General features: G+C 35.9%; 1 protein-coding gene across 6 annotated transcripts in view; it reads left to right on the top strand.

Annotated features, from left to right (window-relative positions):
• Ralgapa1 (Ral GTPase activating protein catalytic subunit alpha 1) overlaps nucleotides 1–12,121 on the top strand; it is a 199,380-nt gene that overhangs the window by 46,319 nt on the left and 140,940 nt on the right. For all 6 annotated transcript variants that reach the window (XM_051195870.1, XM_051195866.1, XM_051195869.1 and 3 more), the window contains exons 9-11: nucleotides 79–287; nucleotides 6,579–6,818; nucleotides 10,509–10,706. In XM_051195870.1, the coding sequence (XP_051051827.1) occupies nucleotides 79–287; nucleotides 6,579–6,818; nucleotides 10,509–10,706 (647 nt within the window). The remainder of the gene's footprint in view (nucleotides 1–78; nucleotides 288–6,578; nucleotides 6,819–10,508; nucleotides 10,707–12,121) is intronic.

Below are 12,121 nucleotides of genomic sequence, written 5' to 3'. Positions count from 1 at the left end.
GTAAGAGTTTAAAACTGTAGGCTTAGCTAAGGGTATTGCTTTTTTCATTTCATGTTTTATTTTCCATTTTTCACATAGATATCCCACAGATGAGACCAAAGCCTCATTATGTGATGATAAAGAAGGATGCTGAAACCAGTGAAGTTATATATTGCACAAAAGAGCCTTTCATCCAAGCTCGGGTTATTGTCATTCGTTGGCTGGTTTCTTTCTGGCTGGAGCCAAAACCACATTCAGGACCTAATATTCCTGGGATGGAAGGTGAAGTCTTGCCAAAGAATATTCAGGTAATATACAAATGAAGTAAGGCTGTTGAAGTTAGAAATGGCTTCCTGAGTTCATCTGTCTTAGGAATACAACATGTTTAGAATGGATGATAGTGATGGGTTATTTGAATAAATCTGTTTCATAACTCAAACAAAGCAAAATGAGACAAAAATGCCATTGAGTTTGTTTTGTACTGCCAATTCCTTCTGGCCATGGAGCCTTCTCTGGCTAATACACTGAGTGAGATTCTACTGGAGAAAATGGATTGTTTTTCTTTTGTCAGTGGATATCAGCTGCAGATAGCTTCTTGGTTAAAGCGGGGTATCCCATGTCCGCTTCTACCTTGTAGTGCTGGGATCCTATCTGGCTTGAATGTGCAGGTATTGTGCATGTTTTCATAGTATGAGTTCATAAATGCATAGTATTAGGTTTTCCCCTAAAGGAATGAACCCTCTAGTCTCTTGGCCATTTGAGCAGATAGTACCAGATATGGGTAACGTCTCATGAAATGGGCCTAAATCAGAAAATTATTGGTTACTGTTAGCAGTAAGTTTTATCCTGCCTGCTGGTCTGGTCTCACCGCTATTCCAGCTCCAAATAATATACAGAAACCATGTATTAGATATAATTCTATTGGCTAGTTACTAGTTTCTTATTGGCTAGCTCTGTCTTAATTATTAACTCATTTCTATTAATCTAAGTACTTCCACATGGTCTCATCTTACCGGAGAGAGAGGCTGGCATTCTGTTCTCTCAGTCTCTCCATGATGACTCGTCCCTACTCCTTCCTCGAATCTTCCTTGTCTCCTAGTCCCACCTATCTTGCTTTCCTATTGGCCAGCAGTGCTTTATTCATTAACCAATATGAGAAACATATTTATAGAATGACATCTCCCATCATCTCCTCTTTTCTGTCAACAATAAAAAGAAGGGTTTTAACCTTAGCATAGCAAAATATATCACACGACAGTTATCAAATAAGAATCGCAGTTAACAATATTTAGTCCATTAACATTTAGTAAGACTTAAAGAAAATATTCTATCACCTATCCTATCTTTGTGAGTCTAAAGTCTTAAATGTAACTTATCTTTAATCTTAACTAAGGAAAACTATAACCATAAGTATCTGTCTTCAACTCCATCAAAGACCACAGAGGGATAATATATAAACTCTAGAAATGACAGAGACAACTCACTGCCTGGTCAGTCACCCGAAGTTCTTCTGTAATGTTCCATCCTCAGCCTATAGGCCATAGTGTATCTGGCAGACTCCTCAGCAAAGCAGGAAACTTTAAACTGTCTGCCTGTATTGGCAGTTTGTCAGTCACTTTTCTCTGTGTCCTGCAGACTGTCTGGCAGATTCTTCCATGAAGCAGGAACCCTGTAACACTGTCCATCTTGTTTCAACAGTCACTTTCCTGTGGGCCCTGCATGCCAGTTTATACACAGCATAAAGTTAAACAGTCCAGACAAGGGCAGTATCTTGTCCAAATGGCTAGTCTTGCCATATTGGGTGTAAACTCCATAATAAGTTTCTTGGATGTTCATCTTCCTTTCTGATACAGGTGGTGTTGCCAGGAGCAGTTGTGCCTCATTGTCAAGAAAAAAACCTAAAAGCCATATTCTGTAGGTCTTTGAAAGGATTGAAGAATGCCTATCCATCTCAAATACATCTTAAACACATCTTGAAAACCTAACTAACTTAACACTAAGTTTTGACTATCATAGGTAATTATCTATAATTTGTACTAAATTATACGTTTTTAATGAACTATATAAACACAATACCTAAGCAGGAGGAGACATATGCATATCACAAAATTGACCTTAAATTGTATCAATAAATGAAAATCCATTCTAAACCAAGTATTCATATTTGTACCATAATTCCCTTTTTACCTTTAAAAAGATGGGTTGTAGTCATTAATCATTTAAAACCAACCCCATTTAAATGAAAACAAACATTTATAAATGATATTTGGGAATTTGGGCGTCGTTCTTTCCAAACTGCTTCCTGCTGGTAGGGGACGTTGTCATGGGGATCCTAAGAAAACGCAGAAATCCTGGCTCTAGTGGTCTACAAGGCAGCATTGTCCCATGGACATTGCTTCAGGGAGTCTTGCTTGATTAAACCATGTTAGTCTGGAAGGACTCCCCAGCTTTTCATTTTCTGTGGAAACAAAAATAGAAATCCTTTTCCCCAGTAACCTGTTCTTGGACTTAAATTCTGAAGTCAAAGCATTTTTAAAATATATAAATTGAATTAATCCAGCAGCATTTCCTTTAACAGTTGTTGTTTCCTCAGCAGTCAAACGATAGAAAGACAATATAATACTGTACAGTATCCAGATTCTTTCCATCTTTACATGGCTTTTTTATTACTCTGTTTCTTTTACTTCTACTCTTTCATTTTTTGAGACAGGGTTTCACTGTGTAACTCTTATCTGTCCTGGAATTCACTCTGCATACCAGATTTACTTTGAAATCACAGAGATCTGCTTGCCTCTGTCTCCCAAGTGCCACCACACCCAGCTGTTCTCTGTCTTTTTATTCTTTTTTAAACCATTTTATCCTTTTTTCTTTTTCTTTCCCAAGCCTACGCGTATTTTAAAACACACTGTAAACCTTTAGAGGTTTTTCTTAATGTGAATCTGTCTTTACTGTAAATCTGTATCTTTTTCTGGCCACGAGTCTTTTATCTGGTAAACAACAACATTACTAAAATTAAAGCCACAGTTGTTTCAGCCTTGGTCTATCCAAGATGGTGGCATGTACTTTTACCGCCAGAACTGAGAGCTGTGCTCACTGCCTTGGTCTACGCTGCCATCCAACAGCATGCTGCCGGCTTGGAGATGTGGTCACTGCCATTGCCAGCTCTCGTACACACACCAATAAATTGTTAGCAGTGTTTCTTAAAAAGCCATGTTTTTTTTTTTTTTTGCTTATGCTGAGTCAGGAAACCTCCCTTAAAGGAGCTGCACAAGTCTCTGCTTGTCTCTAGCAAAACAGAGTTCAACCCAGAAAAATGCTGCTACCAAGAAGCCTTGCTTGTCTCAGTTCTTTTGTTTCTAAAATCCTTTTTAAGCTTTTCTTAAGTTTTAAGTGGAAGTTCTTCGGTCCACGTTGGATGCCATTATGTTATGAGTAGTTTTTCCCTCTGGTCTGGTCCCACCACTGTGCCAGCCCCAAATAACACACTGAGACTCTGTATTTGATATAAAGCTGTTGGCCTGTTTCTCATATTTTTTATTGGCTGGCTCTGTCTTAATTATTAACCCATTTCTATTAATCTAAGTATTTCCACATGGTCTCATCTTACTGGAGAGAGGGGCTGGCATTCTGCTCTCCCAGTCTCTCCATGCTGACTCCTCCTTACTCCTTCCTCGAATCCTCCTTGTCTCCTAGTCCCACCTATCTTGCTTTCCTATTGGCCAACAGTGCTTTATTTATTAACCAATACAAGAAACATATTTAGAGAATGATATCTCCCATCAGTTTACTACCATGATATTTGTGCCATTGTTGTATCAGTATATTTTGCAGTCAAGGTCTCTGTTATAGATAATAAGGGTTATAGCTGGGTGACACTAATGGTTACAGTAGGGTTGAAGCTTCTAGTGAGGGGTCAGCTTGATTTTCCCATGTTTAATGACGTAAGTGTCTTCAGCAATAGGGTCATCAGATTGTAGAGAGTAACCAATAGCCTTGATGTTTGGGTGTTTCCATTGGGTCCCTTTGGCCAACCACTAAAGATGCAATCCATTCTTAGCACTGGAAGTTTTACTTGGTGGCTTAAGATGTCTAGTTGGAACATGTCTCCCTTATTATTTGGTCACTCTATTAAATCCTTTATATATGTATAGATTGTAGGAAACTTCTACAGTAGTAGGTTTCTGTATGGTTTTTCAAATGGCCTTTAGTGTTAAGTTGTTCCTCTCTATATTCCCTGCTTTACCCTTCTCTTTCACCCCCTCCCTGTATATATTCTTATTCTAGCTTTCCCTTTGTCTCTCCATAATACTATGTTTTATTTCCTTTTCGTTGGGAGATCCTTTCCTACTCTCATATTAAGAACTTAATTTCTATGGGGGTTCTAACACACACATTGAAAATTTGTAAACTACCATTCACATATAAGAGAAAACATACAATATATGTCTTTTTGAGTTTGAGTTACCTCACTCGGGATGGTTTTTTTCTACTTCCATCCATTTACCTTTGACTTAGTTTTTTGTAACAGCTGAATAGTATTCCATTGTGTAAATGTACCATATTTTCATTTTCCATTCCTTAGTTGATGGACATATAGGCTGTTTCCAATTTCAGACTATTATATATAGAGCAACAATGGACATGGATGAACAAATATCTCTGTAGTAGAGTATAGAGCCCTTTGTACCCACAGGACTTATGCCAAGATGGCTCTTGATATATAGATTTCCAGCTTTCTGAGGAACTACCACACTGATTTCCACAGTGGCTGTACCAGTTTGCATTCCCACTAGTAATGAATAGGTGTTCCCTTTTCCCCACATCGACACCAGCATGTAATGTGACTTGTTTTGTTGATCTTGGACATTCCTATTGGTATAAGATGAAATCTCAAAGTAGCTTTAGTTTGCATTCCCTGATAGTTAAGGGTGTTGACCATTCCATTGTCTCTCAGCCGTTTGTGTTTCATCTTTTGGGAACTCTCTGCTAAGCTCTCTATCTCATTTTTGATTGTGCTAAGTGTGCGTGTGGTTTTGTTTTGTTTTGGTTTATTCTTTTAAAAGTTCAAATATATTTAGAAACTAACCTTCTATCATATGTTTCCCAGTCTGTAGGCTGCCACTTTGCTGAAATGATAGTGTATTTTTCCATACACAAGCTTTTCAGCTTCCTGAGGTTTTATTGATTAGTTGTTGATCTTAGTTCTATCAGTGTCCTGTTCAGGAAGTAATTTCCTGTGCCAATGAGCTTGAACCTATTTTGTAATTTCTCTTTCTATCACATTCAGGGTATTTGAGCTTATATTGATGTCCTTGATCCATCTGGAGTTGAGTGTTGTGCAGGTAGATAAATATGGATCTATTTGAATTCTTCTGTATTCAGCCATCTGCTTTGACCATTTGTTGAAGATGCTGTCTTTTCTCCAGTGTCTATTTTTTTTACTTCTTTGTAAAAAACCAAGTATCCATAGGTGTGTGGGCTTATGTCTGGGTCTTCAATTCAGACTATTGTAAAAGGTACTGCTTCCCTGTTTTCATTTATATATAGGAAGACTACTGATTTTTGTGTGTTAATTTTGTATCCAGCCACTTTGCTGAAAGAGTTTAGCAGCTGTAGAAGTTTCCTGGTATAGTTCTTGGGGTCTTTTATATATAAAAGCCATATTATCTGCAAATAAAAATACTTGAACTTCTCCCTTTTCTATTTATATCCCCTTGATCTCCTTCAGTTAGTTGTCTTATAGCTCTAGCTAGAACCTTAAATACTATATGAGTAGTATAGAGAGTGGACACTGATTTTAGTGGAAATGCTTTGGTATTATTCCCATTTAGGTTTATGTTGGCTGTGAACTTACTGTAAATTGCCTTTATTATGTTTAGGTATATCACATATATCCCTTAGTCTTTCCAGTATTTTTAATCATGAAGTAATGCTGAATTTTGTCAAAGGCCTTTTCTAATTGGATCATCACATGGTTTTGTTTTTTAGTCTGTTTTTTTTTTTTTGTGTGTGTTGCATTATATTTATTTATTTACATATGTGGACCCATTCCTGCATCTCTGATAAGAAGCCAATTTGATTATGTTAAGTTTGGTCTTCAGCCTTGATGAATATTTTGTTATTATAGTAAATAGCATTTTCTCAAAACTCCTAAGGTTTTCTCTTAGTTTTCTTTGTTTCCTGTCACCAATCTTGTTTCCTCCTCATCTTCTGCTTCAGAAAGTTTTAAATATTTAGCATTGTGAAATAAATAGCCTGATGCCATTTACTTGTCAGTTATTCACTCCTTCTTAAAGACCTGAGTTTCCTCTGTTTGTGACTATATGCTGAAAGTTTTTTTCATATGGTAACATAATTGAATTACCTCAACTTAATTACAGGTAAGTGGTTGATTTATTACTACACATTTGAGTTTTTCTATGTCACTTAGGTGTTATTTGCATTTCTGCTTAATTATTTAGCATGGATTCTAAGTGTAATTGTATATCTGGCTTTGAAACAGTGTTGGATGTGGCCTTGGGATATGCCAATTATTTACTAAAAGCAAAACATTTAAGTTGAGTGATAATGATGTTCTTTGACTTTTGTTTTCATTTTAGAGAGCAGCTGCTAGTTTGGTATCCAGAGAAGAAAACAAAAATGATAATGTTGATAAAGCAGACAAAACTACAGAACCAGAACAGTCTCATTCTAATACAAGCACTCTCACAGAGCGAGAACCTAGCTCTTCTAGTCTCTGTAGCATTGATGAAGAACATCTCACAGACATTGAAATTGTTCGCAGAGTGTTTTCATCTAAAAGAAGCAATGTAAACTTTGTCACAGAGATATTTCGCCAGGTAAAATACCTATTAACATTTTTGGATTGTAATGAAAATTTGTTGTTATCACTGAATATATTTATTTTTAGCTATTTAAAATTGACCCTAAAGTTAAGTTTCTTAAACTTACATGAAAATTGTTCACATTTTTCTTTTATCCTCCTACTTCCTGGTTGTTGGTTTCTTCTCATAATGAAACACAGATTTGTGCATGCTAAATACATGTTCCACTGGAGTTGCATCCTCATCCTTCCTTTCTTTTTCCTCCCCTTCGTATTCCCTGTGTTACCAAAATAATTTATAATTATTCACTATGTGTCTTAGTTAAGATTTCTGTTGCTGTGATAAAACACCATGACACCAAAGGTAACAGGGAAGAAAGGGTTTCTTTACAATTCGTAGGCCATCAACCAAGAGAAGTCAGAGCTGAAACTCAAATCAGGAATTTGGATGCAGGAGCTGATACAGAGGCCTTGGAATTGCTACTTACTGGCCTGTTCCTCATGGCCTGTGCTCAGCCTGCTTTCTTAGAGCACCCAGAACCACTGCTTCAGAGCTGGCACTGTCCACTTGAGCTGTGCCCTCCACATCAATTATTAACAAAGAAAATGCAGCACAGATTGTTCACAGGCCAATTTGGTACAGGTATTTTCTCAATTGAGGTTCCTTCTTCCCAGATTACTAACCTAGAATCATTGGGAGAGAATCTAAGGAATGGTCTAGATCAGATTGGCCTGTGGGCATGGGGAATTGTTTTGATTATAATTAATTACTGTGGGAACCGTCAGCCCCATGTGGATAACATGTAGAAGTAAGGAAAGAGATCATTACTGGAAGTATGCATGCATCTTTTCTCTCTGCTCCTGACTATGCTACGAGTAACTGCTCAAGTTCCTGCTGCCTGACTTTCTTAATAGTGATGAACTATACCTGAAATTATAAGCTAAAATCAACCATCATTATGACATTTTCACATGTGTACAGAAACATTTCACAGTCCCCGGTTACTCTGTTTTGTTCCCCTTCCACTTCAGCTAGCCCTCTTTTCAACTAACTCTCCTCCTCCTTAGGTCTAGTTTCATTAGGGTTGTTTGTTTACAGGAGTGTGGGTCCCTTACCAGTGGTTTACACCACTGAAGACAATGTTTCTCTCTCTCAGGCATCAAACCAAATAGAAAGCATTTGATTACTCACGACAGATTCTACACTGTTGCATCAGTGGGTTTATCTTGCACATTTGTTCTTTACCCAGAACCCTAAGTTATTAACTTTCCTTTAGGATTGCTTTTATTGTTTCTTAGTAGGTCTTTATTGTGTTTTTCTTCATTCAGTTCTGGAAATTTCTTAACTTCTTCAAGGACTCATTCCTCATTTAATAGAATGGTGTTTAATCTCCATGAGTATAAGTTCTAGAGATGTTCTTGCTGTTGATTTATAGTTTACTCCATTGTGTTCACATAGGACACCAGAAAATAGTTCAGTTTTCCTGTTTGTTGAGTCTTGCTTCTTGTCCTTGCCTTTTTTATGGTCTTTTTTTGGAGAACACTCTAACGGCTGCTGAGAAAAATGTGTATTTTGCATAGAATGTATATTTGGGTAGAATAGTCTGAAGGTTTCTCTTAAATCCATTTGATAAATCCATTTGATATATGATGTCATTTAATGCAGATGTTTCTAATTGTTTTCTGTCTAGACAGCTTGTCAGTCAGTGAGAGTAGGATGTTGAAGTCACCCACAACTGTGGTCCTGTGGTTAATGTGTGACTGTGTATCTAGTAGTATTTGTTTTATGAAATGGGTGTGCCTGTGCTTGGGGCATATTATGTTGAGAATTATAATATTTTTCTTCACATAAAGTAGCATTCTTTATCTTTCTTCGTTAGTTTTGTTGTGAAGTCTATTTTGTCAAATGTTACAACAATGACATATGCTTGTTTCCTAGGTCCATTTGCTTAGAACATCCTTTATATCCTTTTATCCTAAGGTAGTGTCTTTGTGTGTGTGAAAATTGAGAACATTAATATTCAGAGCTCTTATTGAATACCATGTACTGATTCCTGTCATTTTGTTGATTTTTGTAGCATTTTATTTTTTCCATTCCAGATTAACTATTCTTCTTCTTTTTTAAAGACATTTTCCTTTATAGATTTATCATGTATAAAGTGTTATGTGTCGCTGTAGGCCAGAAGAGGGCAACAGATCTCATTGTAGATGGTTGTGAGTCACCATGTGGTTGCTGGGATTGAACTCAGGACCTCTGGAAAAACAGCTAGTGCTCTTAAACACTGAGCCATCTTTCCAGCCCTGATAAACTATTATTCCTGTGTGACTTATTGTTTCCTGTGGATGGGTTGTTTGTTTGTTTTTCTTTTTAGTCTGGAACATTCCTTTAAAGTAGCTTCTATAGAGAAATGGCTTAATATTTATAAATTCTTTTAACCCGTTTTTATCATGGAAAGTTTTTACTTCTACTGTGACAGATAATTCTGCTTGGTCTGGCAGCGTTTGTGGGTTAGCAGTTGGCTTTTAAAGCTTGAAGTGCATCTTTCTAGAACCTTCTACTTTTTAAAGTTTAAGTTGACAAATCTGCTTTTATTCTAATAGATCTGCCTTTATGTATAACTTGATTTTTTTTCTGTCACTTTCAATATGCTTTCTTTATTCTGTATACTTAATATTTTAGAATTCAAGGGGAAGTATATTAATATTTTAGAATTCAAGGGGAAGTTCTTTCTAGCCTTATTGTTTAGTGTTCTGAATGCCTCTATTATACGGAAGGCCATCTCTTTCCTAACGCTAGGAAATTTTCTGTTTTGGTTCTTTTGAAATGTTTTGTGTGTCTTTAAAATGAAAATTTCCCCCTATGCCCCTGACCTTCACACTTGTGATTTTCCTGTTATGAGTCTTGGAATTCCAATTTGTTCCTTTTTATTACCTTAATTTTGCCCTTACTGGGTTGTTCATTTCCTCTGTTCAACTCCTCCTCAGTTACTTTTTTTTCTCCTTCATCTATTCTGTTGGTGAAACTTTGCACAGAACTTTTAATATGACTTACTATTTTTCATTTCCAACATTTTATACTTACTTTTCTTCAGTGTCATTTTGTTGAATTCTCCTTTCATTCCTCACATCATCACTCCTATTTTATTCAGTTGTCTGTATTCTTCATCTGCAATAAATCTTTTATGGAAGCACTTTAATAGTAATAATTCTGAACACAGCAGTAAGTCTAGTTTATCAAATGTAGCTTATGAAAATTTGTATTGAACTTTGCAAGAGTAAACTTTTATGAAACAAAGCATATTAACATTTAGAAGTAATGCAATTAAAGCAAATCTTTGATCCTTCTGTTTGTATAGCTATCTACTGTATTTCTCTTCAATGTAGTTACAAAATATTTAGAGATAAAAGGCTTTTTGTGCTGGGCGGTGGTGACACATGCCTTTAATCCCAGCACTTGAAAGGCAGAGGCAGGTGGATCTCTTTGAATTCGAGGTCAGCCTGGTCTATACAGAGCTAGTTCCAGGACAGAGAAACCCTGTCTTAACTCCCCCCCCCCCCGAAAAGGCTTTTTGTGGGTTGATTAATAGTTAATAAATTAACTTGTGAAGTTGTTTATATCCCCATTATGTGAGATAAGAAATATATTAATGTTTGTGGCAAAATAAAAAAGTATCATTCGTTTTCTTATTTTTTCCCTATTTACTAGGCATTTTTATTACCAATTTGTGAAGCAGCAGCCATGAGAAAGGTGGTTAAAGTATATCAAGAATGGATTCAACAAGAGGAAAAACCTTTGTTTATGCAAGAGCCTGAAGAACGTGTGCTCACTTCTTCAGATATATCTTGCCTAGAAAATATCACAGACCATGATATTTCAATAGAAGATGGAGAAAAAAGAGAAGAGGTAAAATTATATGATATGTATGTTTTAATGTAAGCTCTGTGTTGATATGAATATATTTAAAAAGTTAAAGGTACCTTTCAGTGTGTTTTGCATTTTATATCGCAATATTTTCTCCGGTATTCTTCTGTAATGTTCTGTGTTGTCACAATTTTATTTTATTTTAATGTTACAATCTAAAAAGCAAAAAATGAACAAAAACATTTAGGTTATATTGTGTAGATCAGAGCTTTATAAACTTTTTACACTGGCAACTTTTGTACCCAATAAATTTTTACACAGCCCTGTGTATATCACTATAGTGATACAAAGGTATCTGGGATAAGTAAGGTGGCTTACACCTTTAATACCAGCATTCAGCTGGCAGAGACAGCCAGATCTCTGTGAATTTGAGCCAGTCTTGTCTACATAGCAAGTTCCAGGTCAGCTAATGCTATGTAGTCTCAAAAACAAAACACAACAAAAAAATCTGAATCACTCATTAAGAATAAATCATTAAGGAATTTATTTTCAAAGTTTTTCATATGTACATATAATATGTATCATATTTCCACATAATGAAATGGTTATGAAAAGAAATAGACTTAGCTGAGTATTTGATACTGGAGGACGGGAGCATGTACAACATTTTATAGTTAATTGATATTTTCATTTTATAATCATCAGTGCTAATTATGCCACTTTGTATAAATGTGTAGTGCAAAATGTTGGAAGTATCTCTAAGACAATGTTAGAAATTGTTGGAAATTCTGGCTTAATGTCAAGCTAAAATTCAGTTTTTAAAACTGCTACTCAAGTCAGCAGCTTAACAGTAATTTAAGAGAAATCAAACATTTTGACACAGTCCAATCCAAAGAAATACTAATTTGATACTTCCACACTGAAGAATGGCAACATGAAAATATTACATCTTTATATTAAATCTTTGTTTCATAATTATACCATTGTATTTTCTAAAAGCAGGAAACTACATGTAGTAAAAACACTCCAGTTTATAACACAACCTTGTCCTGAATCTAATGTCTTTTGGTTGTTCAACACTTGTCCGTGAGTCAGATTCTCAAGGAACTAGAAACTGAGATGAAATTTGCAGTATAAAAGATTATCAGTGTTAGTGCCTTTAATCCCACCACTCAGGAGGCAAACTCGGGCAGGTGTCTGTGAGTTCCAGACAAGCATGGTCTACAAAGCAAATTCCAAGACAAACAGGGCTATGTAGAGAACCCTGTCTTGGAAAACAAAACAAAAAACAAAACACAAGCAAACAAAAAAGACTGTTCTATCTCATTTGCTTTCTTAGGAGGGGGAACAGTTGGGTAGTATTTCTTTATTTTAGCAGTTAATTTAACCTCACTGCTGCAGTTTAATCAGGATAAAGACACATTAAAGAATAGGGCAGTTTAGACAAGATCAGGCAC

Source organism: Phodopus roborovskii, unplaced genomic scaffold, assembly GCF_943737965.1.
Source record: "Phodopus roborovskii unplaced genomic scaffold, PHOROB, whole genome shotgun sequence".
In the NCBI taxonomy this organism is placed as follows: Eukaryota; Metazoa; Chordata; class Mammalia; order Rodentia; family Cricetidae; genus Phodopus; species Phodopus roborovskii.
The sequence above is the reverse complement of the archived record's forward strand: the minus strand, read 5'-3'. Positions and strand labels throughout refer to the sequence as shown.